The following is a 22,660-nucleotide window of genomic DNA, read 5'->3' on the forward strand; positions in this document are numbered from 1 at the left end:
GATGAATGAATGTATTAAATGTAAGATTGTATTGCTATAGAGACAGAGAATGAAACACCATCTTCAGTTTGTCATCTAATTCCACATTCTCTACCCCATGAGTGAAATAAGATAACAGTCCATTGATCAATTCACGTAGCCTCTTTGTTTTGCTTTGCTTGTCTTGCTCAATTTCTCATCATGATGGAATTAACAATGGACGGGTTGATTTCTCAACAAAATAGGATAGGACTGACTATATTAGTTAGTTAGCTTATTATTTTAATAAATCAAAATGATTATAAAAAAATTTAAAAACGTGTGGTATTTTTTTCTCCCGTTGCAACGCACGGGCCCTTTTGCTAGTCAATTATAAAACATGACAATGCCATTACCTATGTGAAGGTTCTAACTCAACAAACAATAATGATTAATAATAACTCTAAACTCTATAGGATCATAACCTCTACGGCTGGTCAATAAGAGGACCAACTCTAAAGTCTGTTAGTGTAATTTGCAATAGAAAGTGGTAAAATAAAGGAAACATAGACATGGTTGATTCTTACCACAAAAAGTGTATCTGAAGCCCATAGTTTTGAGCTAAGGAACATTAGCACTGATGCTCGATTGATGTCAGCTATGGAGTCACAAGAAATTGATGGTCTTCATTATAGCAATTCTTTTTTCCGAATCTGCAAGAACCAGGCATATAGTTGGCGTAACAGAGACACAGGACAGCGAGTGTGGCGACCGCTGCTGTAAAATTAATCGAAAGAGTCATCGCCAAAGGCACCGATGGCTACCAAAACGGGCACCTGCCATTGCTATCACCGGAATCCAAGGAGGTAGATGCACCGAGTGGATCAGGAGTCGCAACATGTATAACAAGATTTGTTGATTGCTGGTCACTCTTGCCGTGGGATGGAGCGCAAGGTGTTTGGATCGTGTTCTCTGCACTATACCCTGCTCAAACAAAAAATACAGGTCATTCTGTCATTGCAAGGAGGGATAACAGAGGGAGGATAGAAAGTGGTTGTCACAAAAAAAATGGTGCTCCTAGCAAAATGTGTACATGATTCTATACAGAATTCATCCGAGCACAATCAAGCACACACGCACTGAGCACTCATGCATGCATCACCTGTTGGAATAAGCCACGGCGACTGGTACGGTCGGGCTCGTCGGGCGCGTCGGGTGCGCGCGGGACATGCGGGACGCACTGGTGCGGTCGGGCTTGTCGGGCGCGTCGGGTGCGCGCGGGACGTGCGGCAGCGTGGCGAGCGTGCGGGCAGCTCTAGGTGCATGAGTCCATGCTTATGTCAGTGTTGGTTTGCGTTAGTCTCTAAGTTTGTTAGTGCATGCAGCAGGGGCGGGCCGTTGGAGGCAGCCGCGTCGTGCGTGCAGGAGCGCGCCGTGCGCGTGGCCGGGCTTAGCGGATCACGGGTGCGTGGAGTAGTGGAGCGCAGTAGTGCGTGTGCTCACTGCGTATAAAACATCCCCTGTACTGCTTGTAGAGGCAGCCAGAGAGTTGGATAGTGGAAAGAGGCGTTTGTGCGCCTGGGAGTTTGAGCGCTGGGAAAGCTCACTGTTGTATCTAGTTCTTCTTCTACCTCTAGCCACACGAGAGAGAGAGTTGCGCCAACAATTGATATCAGAGCAAGGTGACATCAGGCGCCGGCGGCTATGTCGATAGTTCCGTACGGGGGCGGCGGTGCATCGGGTTCGATGCATCTCCCGCCGCTGGTACCGACAGGCTACACCTCCTGGGCAATCAAGGTGGAGGCGATCCTTGATGCTGGGGGGCTGTGGGGCGTGGTGCAGCCGGCGGACGGAGCGGCGGTGGACGCCGGGAAGTGCAAGACGGCGCGGTCAATGTTACTCACGGCGCTGCCGGAAGACTTGTTGATGCACGTGGCGGCGAAGCTCACCGCGAGGGAGGTATGGGACTCCCTCAAGGTGCGTTTCGTCGGCGCCAATCGCGTGAAGGCCGCACGGCTGGCATCGTTGCGCGGGGAGTTCGACCGCCTGCGGATGGACGACGACGACGATCTGGATGCATACGCCGGGAAGGTCTACGGCATGGCGGCGAGGTACGCGGGGCTTGGGGCGACCCTCGACGATGCTGCCATGGTGAAGAAGTTGCTCGACATCGTGTCGGACCGGCTGTACGTCGCGGTGGCCGGCATCGAGTAGTTCTGCGATGTGGAAGCGATGGCGTTCGAGGAGGCGCTTGGGCGGCTGAAGGCGTTCGAGGAACGGACGCGGCGGTGCACCCAGGTCAGCGGCGGGGCGAGCAGCGAACACCTGCTGCTCACGGCGGCTCAGTGGGCGGCGCGGCGGAGACAGCGGGGCGGGCGCGGCTTCGGCGACCACGAAGACGACGGTGCGGCGAGCACAACATCGGGCAACGGAGGGAAGCGCCGTGGACGCTGCTACAAATGCGGGGAGCACGGGCACTTCCGGCGCGAGTGCCCGCAGCTGCGGAAAGGACCGGCGACGGAGCAGGCTCTCCTGGCCGACGCCAACGTCGACTACGATGGACTCCTCTAAGCCGTGGCTTAGGGGTGTGTGTTGGAATAAGCCACGGCGACTGGTACGGTCGGGCTCGTCGGGCGCGTCGGGTGCGCGCGGGACGTGCGGGACGCACTGGTGCGATCGGGCTCGTCGGGCGCGTCGGGTGTGCACGGGACGTGCGGGAGCGTGGCGAGCGTGCGGGCAGCTCTAGGTGCATGAGTCCATGCTTATGTCAGTGTTGGTTTGCGTTAGTCTCCAAGTTTGTTAGTGCATGCAGCAGGGGCCGTTGGAGGCAGCCGCGTCGTGCGTGCAGGAGCGCGCCGTGCGCGTGGCCGGGCTTAGCGGATCGCGGGTGCGTGGAGTAGTGGAGCGCAGTAGTGCGTGTGCTCACTGCGTATAAAACATCCCCTCTACTGCTTGTAGAGGCAGCCAGAGAGTTGGATAGTGGAAAGAGGCGTTTGTGCGCCTGGGCGTTTGATGTTGTATCTAGTTCTTCTTCTACCTCTAGCCACACGAGAGAGAGAGAGAGTTGCGCTAACATCACCCTGGCTTGCCCAGTTGTCATGCAGTTTGGCTTCTCCGCCCCTGCGGCACCTTCAAATATGAGAGAGGGAGAGGAGCGCCTACCTGGGTCAACACTGCCACTCGCAATGTTTCGGCCACCGCCCCTACATCTTGATCTGCCACTTCGAGATTGATTCAACTCAGCTCCCATCGGCAACGATGAACTCGGTGGCGGTGCATGGAGGCGTCGAGAGACATGTGGCATGAGTGGGGCTACAACCACGTGGAGGCATCGAGAACATGCGGCGTGCGTGGGGCGACAGCATGCGGAGCCCCGTGGTCCGAGCGCAGGATCGGCGGCTAGGGATTGCGAAAGAGGAGGGGGAGTGCATAGGTCATACGCATGGTTTTTCCCTCATTTTTTTGGAGAAGTATGTCGTGGCGGGAGGAGGATAACAAAAGGAAGACATATGTTTATGTGTCAGATTTCTTAAAATTTAATATTTGTTTCCTAAAGAAAATTGCACTAATGAAGGGATCGGTTGATTTGATTAATTTAGGAAAGTTAAGTCCGTGATTTTTTGTACGTTAGGAAAGTACTGATTTGTAAGGAAAGAATAGTGAGGAAATAAATAAATGGATTTTTTTTAAGAAAATAGCATTAATGAAGGGATCAATTGATTGGTTAATTTCAGAAAGTTAGATATGTGATCTTTTGTATGTTAGGAAAGTATTGATTTGTAAGGAAAAAGTGGAGAGGAAATAAACCGGTGGACAAGAAACCAACATGGAGGGGTGATTGGTGGGAGGTGAGACAAAAACGAAATAGATGTTGGTGGGAGGAGAGACGGAAAAAAATTGGACGAAGATGGATGAGAGACGAAAATAGACCATATGAAGGTGGGAGGAGAGACAAAAATAAACCAATGAACTATCAAACCTACCATCACAACCGCAGACTCCCCCTTTAGTAGTAGAGACGGAAATAAACCGGTGGACAAGACACCAGCGCGGAGAGGTGATGGTGGGTGTGAGATGGAAAAAAATCAGACGAAATAGATGTTGGTGAGAGGAGAGACGAAAAAAACCGGACAAAGGTGGAAGGAGGGAAGAAAATAAACCAGACAAACGTGAGAGGAGAGACGAAAATAAACCGATGAACACCGGCTATCAAACCTACCATCACAATCATAAACTCCCCCCTTTAGAAGTAGAGAATAGTGGAGATGTTATGACCGTTGATTCACACCTTGAATACTCTGCCTATTGTGTGATTTATTAATTTAAAACCGGACAGCTACACCTTCGTTACAAGGAAAATCATGATTAAAGTATTAATTGTTTTTCAGAACGCCCTAATATCCAAGTATCTAAAAATTCTACTAGGAGATATCAACGACAAAACAAAGCCAAAAAAGTTTTAAACAGGCAAATCAACTAGTGATATCAAGCCAATCCAATTCACGAAATAATTTGATCCATGGATGACACTGTTGTGGTAAAGGTTATAATTTTAAAGAAATCATTACCACCACAAGGCATAGATATAGAGGGAAGGTCATAAGCGCCTACTTAAAATTGATTTTCGACGGAATAAAAAAGACACATTTCCTTGTTGGTATGCCTACTTTGAGGGTTTTTAGTTTTTTTAGTTGCTGGTAGTTTGTGTAAGATGTAACGGAATGATGTCTGCTTCATGGTAAAATCGTAGCCTCACCAGAATACCACTAGATCAGGATAAAATAAGTTCCCGTTAATACTTACAACCATGCCTCTACTCTACTAGCTGTATACCTATGCTAGTTTAACCCCTTGATCAGTCCAAGTGGTTTCTTCGGTGGGTTCGATGTCATAGGGTCGACGTCAACGTTTTAGACCAAGTCGCACTAGCTTTTTAGTTTTGTACGCACGAACGGCACAAATTCAGTCGCACTAGCTTTTTAGTTTTGTTTGCACGAGCGGCACAAATTCTGAAGGGAATCCCGAGTTTCTTTCTGGTCCTCACAATACTTTAATTCTCAGTCCAAATCTTCGACATATGCAAAATAATCAAAAGCCAGAAGGGGCCAAAACAGTATAGTATACAGCCTATGCAAAATAATCAAAAGCCAGAAGGGGCCAAAACAGTATAGTATACAGCATGTGCAAAATAATAAAAAGACATGCAGAAGGGACTAAAATCGGCAGGCGCAGGTCAAACTTCGTTGAAATCTAAAATTGCAAGCCAATGCGAAAATGAAATGTGCACATCAACCATAACGAGATCAACATAAAATGGTTGTTGTCAAACGATAAGAATGCTCCACCAATAGACTGTCATTAAACTAAGGGAACTACGATCAACCATAACGAGACCAACAGAAAATGGCTGCTTACCAGTGATAAGAATGCTCCACCAAGAGCATCGTAAAACTACAAGTAGAAGAACTGGATCAGAGAAGCAGCCATATTGCCTAACCCTCAGAAGTACTGCACTTCACCAACAAATGACAGGAACATGTCACAGAAATCGAACGGTGTACTATCAAATAACAGGAATACTCTGAAATATTGCAGAAACATGTCGCGTAGATAGAAGGGCGCATCAGAACAAGCATACATAGGCCGGCGCATCAGAATAAGCATATATAGAACGGCACATCAACACAGTACAGAAAGGCCATTTGGCTTCCGAGTTCTATGAAGGTCGGATTTTCAAAAAATTCAAATTTAAAAAAAAATTGGTTTCAAAAAATTCTGAAAACAAATCTGCATGTATGTAACAATGTAATATACATGTGTGTAAAAATTCACGATAAAATACTTTGAATTGCGACCTGTACAAATAAGACAAATTCAAGACCTGAAATGATGAATAGTATCATGTGTTAAAAAGCCTTAGATTTTTTATTTTTGCACAACCTCCATTTCAACATATTTTGATCTGAAAAGATAAGCCTCTGCTGATCTGGAGGAATTCCCTCCTTGTCCCGCATCTTGGCCTTCACATTATCGATGGTGTCGGAGCTCTTCACCTTAAGAGTAATGGTCTTCCCAGTTAACGTCTTACAAAAATCTGCATGCCATCACGCATTCGGAGGACCAAGTGAAGAGTAGACTCCTTCTGGATATTATAATCAGCCAAAGAACGCCCGTCCTCGAGCTGCTTTCCGGCAAAGATGAGCATTTGCTGGTCAGGCGGGATACCCTCCTCATCTTGATTCCTGGCCTTCACATTATCAATGTTGTCGGGCTCTCAACCTCTAGGGTTATGGTCTTCCCAGTGAGGGTCTTCACAAAAATCTACAACCCACCCCTCAACCGAAGAACAAGGTGGAGGGTGGACTCCTTCTGAATGTTGTAATCAGCCAAGGTGCGGCCATCTTCCAGCTGTTTCCCAGCAAAGATAAGCCTCTGTTGGTCTGGTGGGATACCCTCCTTGTGCTGGATCTTTGCCTTGACATTGTCAATGGTATCCGAACTCTCAACCTCTAGAGTTATGGTCTTCCCTGTAAGAGTTTTCGCAAAGATCTGCATTCCACCACTCAGGCAGAGAACAAGGTGGAGGGTAGACTCCTTTTGGATGTTGTAATCGGCCAATGTCCGGCCATCCTCTAGTTGCTTGCCAGCAAATATGAGCCTTTGTTGGTCCGGAGGGATGCCCTCCTTGTCCTGAATTTTGGCTTTAACATTGTAAATGGTATCCGAACTCTCAACCTCGAGAGTAATAGTCTTGCTGGCGAGGATCTGCATCTGATTCATACAATATGACTATGTCAACAAACGGAACTACATTTGAATTTGGATACATCAGCACACAGCATACGAGATCCATACGAGACACGCAATAACAACTTTAAGGGGACGATCCATTTGGTCCGCCATCGTTCGTTTGGATTCGTGCGGACAAAACTAATGGCCCAACGTACTGATCTATTGTCAAAACGCGTCCGTTTCGTGACTGAGCAGACACATTTTCGCCCCAAATTTGGAACTGAAATGCGTCGTCGCGGACGCGCGCGCCCTTTCGGTGTTCGTCCCAACCATCCGCGGTCAACATAATTTATGACGGCCATCCTCCACGGACCCACGCGTCAGCGGCCGCGATCGAACTTTTTTAATCCGAGGGTACGATGGGATTGGCCTCATTTGCTTCCAGAACTCACCCTTCTCCATCTCGCCACCTCATCGACGACCAAACCCTAGCACCGCGTGCCATGGCCGGCTCTTTCCAAAACAAGGGCAAGCCATCGCCCCCCCCCCCCCTCTACCCCGCGTGATCTCCTCGCCGGCGTCTCCCCGCCGGCCTCGCCAGCGTGTCAGTGTCCCGGTGCACCAAGCGCGGTGCCACTGGGAGCACCGCGTCCCGCTACCGTACCCCGATGTCACCCTCCCGCACCACTGGCATCTGGATCTGGAGAGGATTCCAGTGTCGGCCGTGTCGTGGTCGGCGAGGTTGCACGCGGAGGAGATGAGTCGCCGTCGGCGTGTGCTGATGCCAGAGCACCGGCTTAACCCTGCCTACGCAGCCGACTCTCCCTATTGGGAGATCTGGTTCGCGGCCCGACCCTAGGACTGCGTCCTAGTTTAGGTTTTTTTTATGTTTAATTAATGTAATGGGGACCCGTGGATTCTCGCCGGCCGTCGGCTTTTAATGTTTATTTAAAGCATGTTTATTATTTTCGGAAATGCTTTTTTTTCATACATCGATAAAAATGGATCAAGCCAACATTGGACACATGCGACCCAAACACCGAGGCGAAAGTTGGTGTCCGCTGAACCGATCCAAATGAACAAAAGACGGACAAAATGACCGTTCGTTTGATTCGGCCGGTTGAAGTTGCTGGAACACAAACAATTACAAAGAACTCATGTATGCATAGGCAGTTGTACACACAGCCAGGAAATACTACAAATTACGTTTTTCTACACTAAGAAATTTTAGTTAACACAAACAATTCCCCATGTCGAAATCCATATCAAGAAGGCAAGGTTATTCGTCTTGTGTATTCAAGCGTATCTATAACCAACATATATGTTTTGTTGGATTTATCAACACATTAGAAAATCGCAACATCAAACAGACTTATGATCCCTCAACTAAAACTTGGATGTGTGACATACAAAGAGATTGAGAAAAGACGAGCGCTATGCTATCTCCTGGATTATTGGGATCAAATAAGTTTCAGGACAGGTTTCGCATCAAGGATTTTTAACTGCAAAATTCCAATCACATCGAACACTGCACCAATATATGGTCCAAAAAGCAAGGACAGATCTAAGGAGGGACGAGGGGGGGGGGGGCTAGACCCCCCTCAATGAATTGATTCTATGCAATGCTAGTAGTTACTTCAATCAAAATTTTCTAAAACATGAATGCTTTGTCCCTCTATGAGTAAACTTGTCCCTTTCATGCTTTCATCCTGGCTCCGTCCGTCAAAAAGCAACTCTCTATTCCACAGTATAGATAAATCAAACACTAAGGATTATAAGATCAGAGAGCAACAATGCAAATAGTCGTCAAACAACACTAAATCTGACTCGTAAAGCATAATACGGATCGGAGGGCCACCAGTAGAATCGTGCAACATACTACAGATTGCATACTCTATTTTCAGCGCTGAAACCGACCATGAAAACTAACTAAAACCTGTAATGACGACGAGCGGGTTGGGGAGAAGGGTTGTAGCGATGGGGATCTGCGCCTTGTGAAATTGTGATGATTGCTGAGTTGCGGATGAACTACTTATCAGAGCAAAGTCCGTGCCTTTTTTTAAGCATCTCTAACACACGTCCAAGAAAAGCTTCACACATTAAAATTCATTTTTTTGGCGTCGAACAGCTTTAGCAGAGGTTGTAAAATACTGCACGGCTTAAAAAAAATTAGGCACGCAATAAAAAAAACGATATCGCATGTAACAAATATAAGGCATCGGCCCGTTTCATAATTTACATTGCATGATTTTTTGAACGCGCGTTTTTAAAAGTTTGTAAAAATAATATTGGTCACAACGCGTTAAAAATGCTACAATAACGTGCTATAATTTTTGTTACGCGCGAAATTTTTATGCGGTTGTGCGAGGCGTTCCACCGCGTTTTACAGGCCTTATCAGCTTTAGAACTATCGAGGCAGACCTGGTCGCAGAGACGGGACTGCTAACCATAGCTGCGCCCCATGAAATGTTCCGCATCCTTAGCCCAGGCGACTGCTTTCAGAAAATCGTATTTGCCGCTTTCGGCGGCGAATTGCCCAGGCTTCCCACAGGGGATACCAACCACGCTCATGCACCTGCCCACTTCAGAAGGTTTTGCTGGTTTTAGAAACCTTTTCAACCAGTTTTTTGGCTTTTGAGAAACTTCTAGAAGGTTTCCTGATATGATTTTTTTTTGCTTTTTTTTCTTTTCTGTTTCTATGTCAGAAAATGTTTTGGATTATAAAAGATTGTTCTTCAAATTTAAAAAGGTATCTTTTTTAGAAAAATGTTCTAAATTACAATTAGTTTTCATTTTTCAAAATCATTCATAACTTTAAAAAAAATCGAGATTTTCAAAAAATTATCAGTTTTTAAGAAAATGCTCGGTATTTTAAGAAAATGTCCGAAATATTAAAATTTTGTTTAATTTTTAAATTATGTTCACGTTCGAAAATTGTTTCGAATTTTTGACAAATGTTCTTTATCTTAGAAAATGTTCCAAATTTCAAAAAATGTCGTGTTTATACTTTTTTCTAAAATTCAGAAAATGTTCTAGATTTTCAAAAAATGTTCTTGATTATGAAAAAATGTTATTTAAATTCGAAAAATGACTTTTTTTCAAAAAAAATTTGTAAATTTCAAATAGTTGCCGTTTTTCATAAACAATCATAAGTTCAAAAAATGTTCGGGATTTTCGAAAAATGTTCTGTACTTTAAAAATTATTCCGTCTTTTCAAAAAAATTTCGGTATTTTCAGGAAAAATTAGAATATTGAAATTTTATTCAATTTTTAAACTAAGTTGGTGTTTGAATATTTTCACTAAATTCAGAAAAATGATCTTGATTTTAAAAAATGTTCCAAATTTAGAAAAATGTTCCAAATTTAGAAAAATATCATTTTCAAACATTGCTCATAAATTAATAAAATGTTCTGAATTTTCAGAAAATTTTCTTCAATTTCGAAATAAAAAATGCTTCAAGTTCGAAAAGAAAAGGAAAAAGGAAAGAACAACAGCATTTGAAATTTGTTCTTCAAATTTGAAATGTGTTCTTTCTTTAAATTCAATAAGAAAAAAGAAATAGAAAAGCAGAAAAGGAAAAAAAAGAAACAAAAAGGAAAATCGTTAGAATTTTTTGAGACAACAAAAATCTGGACCGGCTCAGTCGAGCGCCCCCCTGTGCGCGTGAAAAACATCCTGTCGCAGAATGCGATAGGTAGGAGCTCCCGCTGCTGCCGTCTATTCTACCGGTGTTCGGCCCAGTGAAATAAAACGGCGAACGCGAAGCCCCACTTCCGTCGACGTCGAGCTCACGCGCGCTGGCCCCGGTGGTCCACCCTCACTCCCACCAATCCAATGCGCAGCCGCGGCCGCAGACCGGACGTCGTGGGCACGAGGAGCTGTTGGCGGCTGTGCCTGTGCCTTTCCTGCGTCGAAAATAGCATCCCTGAACATGCACGCATACACACACTGCTCACTGCCGGATAAAACTGTTTGGTTTGGAGGCGTGACCATCGCAGCCCGTGTCAGCAAACTCGCTGACCTCTTCCAAATACTCCCTCCGTTCCTAAATATAAGTGAACTCATACTGTAACAAAACAAGTGAACTCATACGAAACAAAACAAGTGAACTCATACTCTAAAATATGTCTATATAAATCCGTATGTAGTTCATACTGTAATCCCTAAAAAGTTTTTATATTTAGGAACGGAGGGAGTACATTGCATACAATACAATACATACTCCAAGGGAAAACTACAATCTCATTTAGAGCATGGTTCATCTGGACACAACTGCTCACTGCTCACTGCTGGATAAAACTGTTTACTTAAAGAGTTTGGACACCCGACAAATGCCATTTTTTCATCCGGACTGCAGCGGCAGGAAGGATACTAACGGCTGACGTTTTGCTCCGTCGTGGATGGAAGAACAACTACCTCTGTGCTCTATGCGAGAGAAACCTTGAAACTACGGCGCACCTGTTTTTTGATTGTCCATGGGCAAACCAAGTTTGGGCCAAGGTCGCCTACCTGACCAACATGCCAACGCTTCAGCCTGAAACCAAAAAACCTGCATGAGACGACGCCGATGATTGTTGACAAGCCATCAACCTGCATGATGAGCGAGAGGGGCATGCAGTTACGTGTGACCGACGTAAGTGACACTGCGACAAAGCTGTCAAGGTCCAACTGCTTCTCCCGCCGCACTGTTACGTATGTCACGGGGGGGCACGGCCGGTGAAGGTGGAACCCAGCCCAGCCCACGCACCGTTGTTGATCCTATCTCGCCGAGAGTCGCCGGCTCCGGCCAGCGGCCGCGGCCGGGCCAGCTGCGCCCCGTGCTGCATGCGGTCGATGCATGCGTGGACCACGTAGCCACTCCATCGGTCGGAATTAAGCAAGCCACGATGCTTTGAGCTAGCATGAATGCATGATTAGCAGAAGCTCCTCACATCGCATGCAGCCACGAACAATGACGCACGAGCTGCTCCTATCGTGTCGTGCCGTGCGTGTTTGCATGTGCACCGTGTGACCATGGGACATGATCTGGATGCACGCGGACGCGGGCACGAACAGGCGGTGCTTTTGATAGGCAGATGTCCCTAGTCGCTCGTAATTAGACTGGTCGTAATGCAATATCATACATAGTATCATGTATATTAACTAGTTAGATACTGTGTATTACGAATATCATCTGCATGATACTAATACATGGTAGCTCCACATGATACTTCTAGTCGTTCGTTGACAGAGGGGATAATTCCGTAGAAACTAATGACAAAGAGCCATCGCATGCATTTCGACAACTGTTTGAACTAAGCGGTCAAAATTCACGCAAATACCATAGATTTTATCAAACTTTGGATAAAAAATAGTGCAAATCATTCATACAAAAAATGCAAATAAGTGTAGTACAACAATAGTTCAAATTCAATAAGATTAACCGATTTTTAACAAGCTTATCAAGAACGGATCATGTCGCCTCACACATAGTATCGCTTTCATTTTATCCAACAGTGCATTTGCATAATGGATGTTACTCTATCATATGATACATCATGACAACGTATGCGGGCAACACAATGTGCATAGCAACATTGAATTAATCAACGAATGAACCAACGAAATGAACAAGAAGAAGCAAAACTACTCTTCTACCGCGCGCAATGGCCACCTTGCCTCCAACATATCAATCATGCCACAAAACTTGATAATGGAGGTGCGGATGGCATTGATGGCGGAGGTCTGGATGGCATATAGTTGATACGACAACGACCTAACATTGCAATCATGGATGATGTGCATGTCCTAGGATGCAAAGTGCTTTCGTATGTAAAATGTTTCATGCATTTGCTGTGAGAAGGTCCCCCCCCTCCCATCTCGTCCTGCCTTTGAAATCCACGAATATAGTCAACCACGCATCGCACAACAACTCATCTTCCATGGCCGAGTACCCTGCCATCGTTCTTACTCTAAAAATACGACATGTCGGTCGAAAATAAGCTCAGTGGAAATTGACCGAACACCAACCAGGCATGGTGTCCACCATGGACGATGTCGACACGGGGCGGAGTGTGCCGATACGTCTCCAACGTATCGATAATTTATGAAGTATTTATGTCATATTTACCTAGTTTACAATACTTTTGTATGATTTTGATGCACTTTTATATCATTCAAATGCAACTAACCCGGACAACGATGTTTTCAGCAGAATTATCGTGGTGTTGTTTTTATTAAGAAAATGAAAGTTTCTGGAATTGAACGAAACTTTTTGGTGATTTTTTATGGATCAAAAGAGGCCCACGGGGCACCGAAGATTTGTTAGGGGGTGGCCGAGGAGGCCACAAGCCCAGGGGCGCGCCCTCCGAGTTTGTGACCCCCTCGGGCACCCCCTCCCCCCTGACGTGAAACTGACGCAAAAATTTCCTATAAATCCTCGAAACCCCACAAACAGAAAAGAACTTCCGCTCCGCCGCTGCAAGCCTCTATTCCGAAGCGAACTCATCCGGAGCCCTTTTCCGGCACCGTGTCGAAGGGGGAAATAATCATCGGAGGCAATCTTCATCATCCCGACGGTCTCCGGGACGAGCAGGGAGTAGTTCAGCCCCGGGGCTGAGGGTATATACCAATCGCTATGTGTTGTCTCTCTCTCTCTCTCTATCACACACACACACACACACACACACACACACACACACACTCATGTTCTTGAGTTGGCACGATTTTGATGTATCAGGAGCTTTGTTAATATAGTTGGATCGGATGACGTTCTTCCCTTACTATCTCATATAATGACACTCGTATCGTTAGGTGCTATACAAATGGTTTTTAACCCCTGTCCGCGACGTAGTTCCAAATCGTAGTCTTGCATGTGTGGGCAATAGGAGAGGCCCATTCCAGACGACACGAAAACATCGTTTGTGATGAGGCAAGCATGTGCTGACGATTCACCTAACGTAAGTGTATGCAAAGTCATAGCCTATCCCACACACCACACTTTGACGTTACGTTTGTGATCAATGATATGTCCGTTTTGCATCATGCTTTTATATCATTACTTATTGCATTATGGGCTGTTATTACACATTATGGTACAATACATATGCCTTTTCTCTCTTATTTTACAAGATTTACATTAAGAGGGAGAATGCCGACAACTGGAATTCTTGACTGGAAAAGGAGCAAATCTGAGAGATCTATTCTGCACAGCTCCAAAAGTCCTGAAAAGTTATGGAGAATTGTTTTGGAATAAATAAAAAATAATGGGTGAAAGAAGTACCGGAGAGGACCCACCAGGTGGCCACAAGACAGGCGACCTACCCCCCCCCCCCCCCCCCCCGTCGCTCCCTACAAGCTTGTGGGCCCCCTGGAAGGCCTCCAGTGCCCATCTTCTGCTATATGAAGGGTTTTGACCTGGAAAAATCATATCAGAGCTTTCGGGATGCAGCACCGCCGTCTCGAGGCAGAACTTCGATAGAACCATTCTAGATCTCGGGCGGAGCTATTTCGCCGGGGAAACTTCCCTCCCGGAAGGGGAAATCGAAGCCATCGTCATCACCAACAATCCACTCATCGAGAGGGGGTCAATCTCCATCGACATCTTCATCAGCACCATCTCCTCTCCAAACCCTAGTTCATCTCTTGTATCCGATCTTTGTCTCAAAACCTCAGATTGGTACCTGTGGGTTGCTAATAGTGCTGATTACTCCTTGTAATTGATGCTACCTGGTTTATTTGGTGGAAGATCATATGTTCAGATCCTTTATGATTATTAATACTCCTATGATCATGAATATGAATATGCTTTGTGAGTAGTTACGTTGTTCCTGAGGACATGGGATAAGTCTTGTTATAAGTAATCATGTGAATTTGGTATTTGTTCGATATTTTGATAAGTTATATGTTGTCTCTCCTCTAGTGGTGTCATGTGAATGTCGACTACATGACACATCACCATTATTTGGGCCTAGAGGAAGGGATTGGGAAGTAATAAGTAGATGATGGGTTGATAGAATGACAGAAGCTTAAACCCTAGTTTATGCGTTGCTTCGTAAGGGGCTGATTTGGATCCAAATGTTTAATGCGATGGTTAGATTTATCTTAATTCTTCTTTCATAGTTGCGGATGCTTGCGAGAGAGGTTAATCGTAAGTGGGAGGTTTGTCCAAGTAAGGGAAGCACCCAAGCACCGATCCACCCACATATCAAAATATCAAAGTAACGAACGCAAATCATATGAGCATGATGAGAACTAGCTTGACATAAATTCCCAGGTGTCCTCGGGAGCGCTTTTCTTTATATAAGACTTTGTCCAGGCTTGTCCTTTGCTACAAAAAGGATTGGGCCACCTTGCTGCACCTTAGTTACAATTGTTACTTGTTACCCGTTACAAATTACCATATCACAAAACTTTCTATCATCGATAATTTCAGTGCTTGCAGAGAGTACCTTACTGAAAACCGTTTGTCATTTCCTTCTGCTCCTCGTTGGGTTCAGCACTCTTACTTATTGAAAGGACTACGATAGATCCCCTACACTTGTGGGTCATCAAGACTCTTTTCTGGCGTCGTTGCCGGGGAGTGAAGCGCCTTTGGTAAGTGGAACTTGGTAAGGAAAATTTTATATAGTGTGCTGAAATTTACTGTCACCTGTCACTATGGAAAATAATCCTTTGAGGAGCTTGTTCGGGGTTAGTCCCATTCATTATGTCCCTAAAAAGGGAGGTATTATCGTTGTTCCTAATGATAAATGGGAATTAATCCCGCAAAGAATTGTTACAGGATATAGAATGGTAATTGATTTCACGAAATTAAATAAGGCTACTAGGAAAGATCATTATCCGCTACCTTTTATAGATCAAATGCTAGAAAGACTATACAAACATACACATTTTTGCTTTCTAGATGGTTACTCTCATCTCTCTCAAATACCTGTATCAAAAGAGGATCAAGATAAGACCACTTCTACTTGCCCTTTTGGTACGTTTGCTTATAGACGTATGCCTTTTGGTTTATGCAATGCACCTGCTACCTTTCAAAGATGTATGATGGCTATATTCTCTGACTTTTGTGAAAATATTGTTGAGGTTTTCATGGATGATTTTTCTGTTTACAGAACTTCCTTTGATGATTTCTTGAGCAACCTTGATCGAGTTTTGCAGAGATGTGAAGAAAGTAATCTTGTCTTGAATTGGGAGAAGTGCCAGTTTATGGTTAATGAAGGCATCGTCTTGGGACACAAAATCTTCGAAAGAGGTATTGAAGTTGACAAAGCTAAAGTTGATGCTATTGAAAAAATGTCGTGTTCAACAGATATCAAAGGTATAAGAAGTTTCCTTGGTCATGCTGGTTTCTATAGGAGATTTATTAAAGACTTCTCTAAAATTTCTAAGCCTCTCACTAATCTTTTCCAAAAGGGTATACCATTCGTTTTCGATGATGACTGTGTAGAAGCATTTGAAATTCTTAAGAAAGCCTTCATCACTGCATGTGTTGTTCAACCACCTGATTGGAACCTACCCTTTAAAATTATGTGTGATGCTAGTGATTATGCTATTAGTGTTGTTTTAGGACAAAGAGTTGATAAAAAAAATTGAATGTCATCCATTACGCTAGTAAAACTCTAGATAGTGCTCAAAGAAACTATGCTACCACTGAAAAGGAATTTTTAGAAGTTGTGTTTGCTTGCGATAAGTTTAGACCTTATATTGTTGATTCCAAAGTAACTGTTCACACTGGTCACGTTGCTATTAAGTACCTTATGAAAAAGAAAGATGCTAAGCCTAGACTTATTAGATGGGTCCTTCTGCTAGAAGAATTTGATTTGCATATTATTGATAGAAAGGGCGCTGATAACCCCGTAGCAGATAACTTGTCTAGATTAGAGAATGTTCTTGATGACTCGCTACCTATGGATGATACCTTCCCAGATGAACAATTAGCTGTCATAAATGCTTCACGCAATGCTCCTTGGTATCCTGATTATGCTAATTACATTGTTGCTAAATTTATACCGCCTAGTTTCACATACCAACAAAATAAAAAAGTTCTTCTATGATTTAAGACATTACTTTTGGGACGATCCACACCTTTATAAAGAAGGAGTAGATGGTAGTATTAGACGTTGTGTACCTGAGCATGAACAGGGACATATCCTATACAAGTGTCGCTCCGAGGCCTATGGAGGACATCACGCTGGAGATAGAAGTGCACACAAGGTATTACAATCTATTTTTATTGGCCTACTCTCTTCAAGGATGCTCGTAAGTTTGTCTTGTCTTGTGATGAATGTCAAAGAATTGGTAATATTAGTAGACGTTAGGAAATGCCTATGAACTAATCTCTAGTTATTGAACCATTTGATGTTTGGGGTTTTAATTATATCAAACCTTTTCCAAAATCTGACGGGTATACTCATATTCTAGTTGTTGTCGGTTATGTTACTAAGTGGGTTGAAGCTATTCCAACTAGTACTGATGATCATAACAATTCTATTAAAATGCTGAAAGAGGTTATTTTTCCTAGATTTGGAGTCCCTAGATATTTAATGACTGATGGTGGTTCACACTTTATTCATGGTGCTTTCCGTAAATTGCTTGCCACGTATGATGTTAATCATAGAATTGCATCTCCTTATCATCCTTAGTCTAGTGGGCAAGTAGAATTGAGAATAGAGAAATAAAATTGACCTTGCAAAAGACTGTTAATAGATCTAAAATGAATTGGTCTAAGAAACTTGATGATGCATTATGGGCTTATAGAACCACTTACAAAAACCCTATGGTTATGCCTCCTTATAAAATAGTTTATGGTAAAGCATGTCACTTACCTCTAGAGCTAGAACATAAAGCCTATTGGGCAATTAAAGAGCTTAGTTATGATTTCAAACTTGCTCGTGAAAAGAGGTTATTTGACATTAGCTCACTTGATGAATGGAGAACCTAGGCCTATGAGAACGCCAAGTTGTTTAACGAAAAAGTTAAGAGATGGCATGATAGAAGGATACAAAAGCGTGAATTCAATGTATGTGATCATGTCTTGCTATACAACTCTCGTTTAAGATTTTTTTCGGAAAAACTTCTCTCTAAATGGGAAGGTCCTTGCATTGTTGAGGAAGTATATCGTTCCGGTGCCATCAAGATGAACAACGCCGAAGGCACAAATCCGAAGGTGGTAAATGGGCAAAGAATCAAGCAGTATATCTCAGGTATTCCCATAAATATGGAAACTAATATTATCAATACCATAACTACGGAAGAGTACATTAGGGAGACCTATCAGAACGCCTCTGACCCCGAAAAGTAATAGATATGTGCTATGGTAAGCAAACCGACTCCAAAACGTTTTCAATGGCAATTTTTACCAGTTTTAGAATGTTTACAAAATTAGGAAATTTTAAAGCAGTTTGAAGCATGCACGAGGAGGCGACAAGCCACAGGGCGCATCCTACCTCCTGGCCGCGCCCTAGAGGCTTGTGACCACCCCGTGCACCCTCCAAACTCCGTTTTCTTGTGGAATTCCCCTTCGGGGCGGCAAAAATTCATTATATAATTTCCCAAAAGTTTTTACCTTCATATCTCGACAATATCTCCTATTTTCGTTTTGAGTTGTTTTTCGAGCAGATTCGGAGCAATATATCTTTGCAAAAGCATGTTGGGGAGAACCGTGCCTTTCACCACTTCTGGCAGGTCACGGAGGAAAAGGTGGAAGCTGCTTGAAAGGGATAGATTCTATAGAGGAAGACCAAGAAGTTACCTCTCATGTACAACTTGAAGCCATGATGGAAGAACTTCAGAGCTCAACAATTCCGAATTCGGTTATATATCCCTCCTAATGCTAAATTTCTCACTTATGGAAATATGAAAAAGAGTGTTGCCTTTTCCACCCGCGGCAATGGGACATCCATGGGTCATGGGAGCTCTAACCGTCACTGGAAAACTTCACAAGGAAATAATGGATCTCACATGGTGAAATAATAAGCTTGAGGAGGAGAATCGCATTCTGAGGGGCATCATCGCCAAGAATAAAAAACTACTACCTCTGAAGAAAGACAACTGAACACATGGGTATGGGCACTCCCCTTGGCTTGTGCCAAGCTTGGGGGAGGAGCCCTTGTATCGTATCACCGTCACATCTTTTTTAATTTTTCTTGTTTTTCTTTGTTTGATCCTTTTAGTTATATCTTGATCTAATAGAATAAAGTTTTAGTGTGATCTAGTTTTACGTTTTTCTTTTTGTTCCCTCATACGTCCCAAACATATCTATAATTTCTGCTTGTCCCATGATCTTTTGGATGACATTGTTATATGTTTTGCTACACTTTTATATTATTTTACACATATTTGGACTAACCTACTAACTCAGTGCACCCAGTGCCAGTTTAAGTTTGCTGATCTCTATTTTGCAGGGGCTTTTCCCAATTTTCCGAAGCCCAAAAAAATCCAGAAAATATATATAACAAATCAGCGAAACAGAAGCTTCTGAAACAACGAAGGAGGGCCAGAGGGGGGCCAGGGGCCTCCCAGGCGGCCTGTCGACGCGGCCAGGTCCTAGGCCGCGCCGGGAGGTTGCCTGGGTGGGTTACACCTCCTCCGGTGCCCTCCTTTGGCCTATATTTAGAGTGCCGAGAGGAAACCCTCGCAGACTTTGTGGAATCACAAATTTCTCCATCGTTCCGTGGCTGCAACGCTTTCGAGATCGGGAGCGTCAGGAGACCTCTTCCCGGCACCCTACCGGAGGGAAGATTGACCTCCGGGAGCTTCTCCACCGCCATGGACGCTACCCGGACGTGCCGTGAGTAGTCCTCCTTGGACCATGATTCCATGACCAGTAGCTATGTGATGTCTTCTCTCCAATCTTGTGCTTCAATGGTTAGTCCTTGTGAGCTGCCCTACATGATCAAGGCATCTATGTAATTTCTTGCTATCGCTATGCTCGGTTTGTTGGGCTCCGATGGATTATGAGAAAATGTTCAGATTGTTATGAGTTATATATTTGATTATCCTTTTATATTATGTTCCTTAGTGATTCATGCATGTTCTCCATTGCTATTTATTGCTTTGGCCAAGTAGTAGATTGTAACTCCAAGAGGGAGGATTATGCATGATTGTGGGTTCATACCCCTCGATGTCTAGCTTGAGTGACAAAAACATGAGACTAGGGGATGTGCTTGTAGCCACCAAGGAGAAAACAACGGTGCTTGTGACCACGGTTGCAAGGATTGTTTACCTTACACATAGTTCGTTAATGTTGTTGTCCGTTGCTTTGAGTTTACACTTTGGGTGGGGCTTGCAACATAATACCGGAGAGATGTTATGGATAGATATCTCAAGGTGGATGATTAGTAAGTATATGCTGATGAATAAACGGTCTACTTGTCTTGGCGTAGTGCCCATTACTATTGAACCTCTAACTAGCAAGTAGCATAATTAGCATTGCGGTGCGATCATAATTCTGTCAATTGCCCAATTGTGATTTGTTTACCCAAGCATAGTTGTTTATCGTCTTTTGGGATAGAGACATCACTAGTGAACATCATGTGACTCCAGTCCATATCACCATCATTGTTTACACCTCCATCATTTTCCGCTTTCATTTACTTTTTCGTTGCAATCACTATTACCTTCCCGCTTGTGTTTTGATCCTTTGCAAACTACAAGGCCGGAGAGATTGACAACCTCTCTGTACTTGTTGGGAGCAAAGTTAGTTTTTTGTGTGTGTAGGTCCACGTCTTCTGCTAGCGCGAGGGTGGAAGACACCTACTTGTTGAGCCTAGGAGTCCTCCTGGTTCGATAAACCTTACAGTCTCCGTGTAAGCGAAATCTATTGCTCACTACATCTCCACCTTCCACTTGGGATAACCAACGAGGGGCGAGAAGTATATCCATCAACTCGTCATCAAGAAAATTTCTGGCGCCGTTGCCGGGGACTCCAGTCTTCAAGATAGGGGAGTTGCACACTATATTTTACCTTTGCTTTTTAGTCTTGTTAGTTTGCTTTTTAGTTTTTGCTTTAGAGTCTTATACCAAAAACCACAAAAAATTTAGTTGCTTTGCTCTTGCTTGTTGCCGCTGCTATGGGTTCCACTGAGAACACCAAGTTGTGTGACTTCACTAGTCACAACAACAATGACTTTATCTGCACTCCTATTGCTGCTCCCCCCACTTGAGCCACGTCCTAGGAGATTAAACATGCTTTACTGAACCTAGTTATGAAAGATCAATTCTCTAGTGCTGGAGATGATGTTGCCTTGCACTTGAACAATTTTGTTGAGCTCTGTGATATGCAAAAATATAAAGAAGTAGATGGTGATATTGTTAAACTTAAGCTTTTTCCTATCCTTCAAAGGAGGAGCTAAAGTGTGGCTTCAACCTTTGCCTAGGAATAACATAGGTTCTTGGGATAAGTGCAAAGATGCTTTTCTTGGGAAGTATTACCCGCCTGCTAAGATTATCCAGTTGAGGAGTAACATTATGAATTTTAGGTAATTGGATAATGAACATGTTGCTCAAGCTTGGGAACGTATGAAATCTCTTGTTAAGAATTGCCCTACACATGGTTTGACTACTTGGATGGTTATCCAAACTTTCTATACAGGATTGAACTTTACCTCGCGGAATCTGTTAGACTCAGCCACGGGAGGAACCTTTATGTCAACTACACTTGGTACTACCTGATAACCCACAAGTATAGGGGATCGCAACAGTTTTCAAGGGTAGAGTATTCAACACAAATTTGTTGATTCGACACAAGGGGAAGCCAAAGAATATTCTCGAGTGTTAGCAGTTGAGTTGTCAATTCAACCACACCTGAAAGACTTAGTATCTGCAGCAAAGTATCAGTAGCAAAGTGGTGTGATAGCAACAGTAGCAACGGTAACAGTAGCAGCAACAACAACAATAGCGACAGAGTAACAGTAGCAACAGTGACAACAGTAGTGGCAAAGTAACGATAGCAGGAGTGACAGCAGTAGCGGCAAACTAACGTAGCAAGGACCAGTTGGAAAAACTCATAGGCATTGGATCGGTGATGGATAATTATGCCGGATGATATTCATCATGCAAAAGTTATAACACGAAGAGATATGTAACTAGCTCCAGTTCGTCAATGTAATGTAGGCATGTATTCCGTATGTAGTCATACGTGCTTAGGGAAAAGAACTTGCATGACATCTATTGTCCATCCCTCCCATGGCAGCGGGGTCCTAATGGAAACTACGGGATATTAAGGTTCTCCTTTTAATAGGGAACCGGAACAAAGCATTAGCACTTAGTGAATACATGAACTCCTCATACTATGGTCATCTCCGGGAGTGGTTCCGGCTATTGTCACTCCGGGGTTGCCGGGTCATAACACAAAGTAGGTGACTATGACTTGCAAGATAGGATCAAGAACACACATATATTGGCGAGAACATACTAGGATCAGATCTGAAATCATGGCACTCGGGCCCTAGTGACAAGCATTAAGCATGGCAAAGTAGTAACAGCATCAATCTCAGAACATAGTGGATACTAGGGATCAATCCCCGTCAAAACTAACTCGATTACATGATAGATCTCATCCAACCCATCACCGTCCAGCAAGCCTACGATGAGATTACTCACGAACGGTGAAGAGCATCATGGAATTGGCGATGAAGGAAGGTTGGTAATGACGATGGTGACGATCTCCCCTCTCCGGAGCCCACAACGGACTCCAGATTTGCCCTCCAGAGGAAGAACAGGAGGTGGCGGCGCCTCTGTATTGTAAAACGCGATGAACTCTTCTCCCTGATTTTTTCCGGACGAAAGGGACTAAATAGAGCTGGAAATGGAGGCGGTGGAGCTCTGAGGGCCCCACAAGTCTGCTAGGTGCGGCCAGGGGGGGCGCGCCTGGTGGGCTTGTGGGCTCCTCGCTCCACCCCTCCGGTTGATTCTTGCGCCAGTATTTTTTATATATTCCACAAAAAATCCTTGTAGATTTCCAGGTCATTCCGAGAACTTTTATTT

At 44.1% G+C, this 22,660-nt stretch overlaps 1 protein-coding gene across 1 annotated transcript; it reads left to right on the plus strand.

Moving 5' to 3' along the window:
• Positions 1–2,764: 2,764 nt before the first annotated feature.
• On the plus strand, positions 2,765–6,471 carry LOC123405590. Its single transcript, XM_045099226.1, has 2 exons — positions 2,765–2,845; positions 6,244–6,471. Exons 1-2 carry the CDS (start codon positions 2,765–2,767, stop codon positions 6,469–6,471), a joined length of 309 nt encoding a protein of 102 aa, XP_044955161.1.
• The last annotated feature ends 16,189 nt before the right edge of the window (positions 6,472–22,660 follow it).

This window comes from Hordeum vulgare, chromosome 6H, assembly GCF_904849725.1.
Source record: "Hordeum vulgare subsp. vulgare chromosome 6H, MorexV3_pseudomolecules_assembly, whole genome shotgun sequence".
NCBI classification, from domain to species: domain Eukaryota; kingdom Viridiplantae; phylum Streptophyta; class Magnoliopsida; order Poales; family Poaceae; genus Hordeum; species Hordeum vulgare.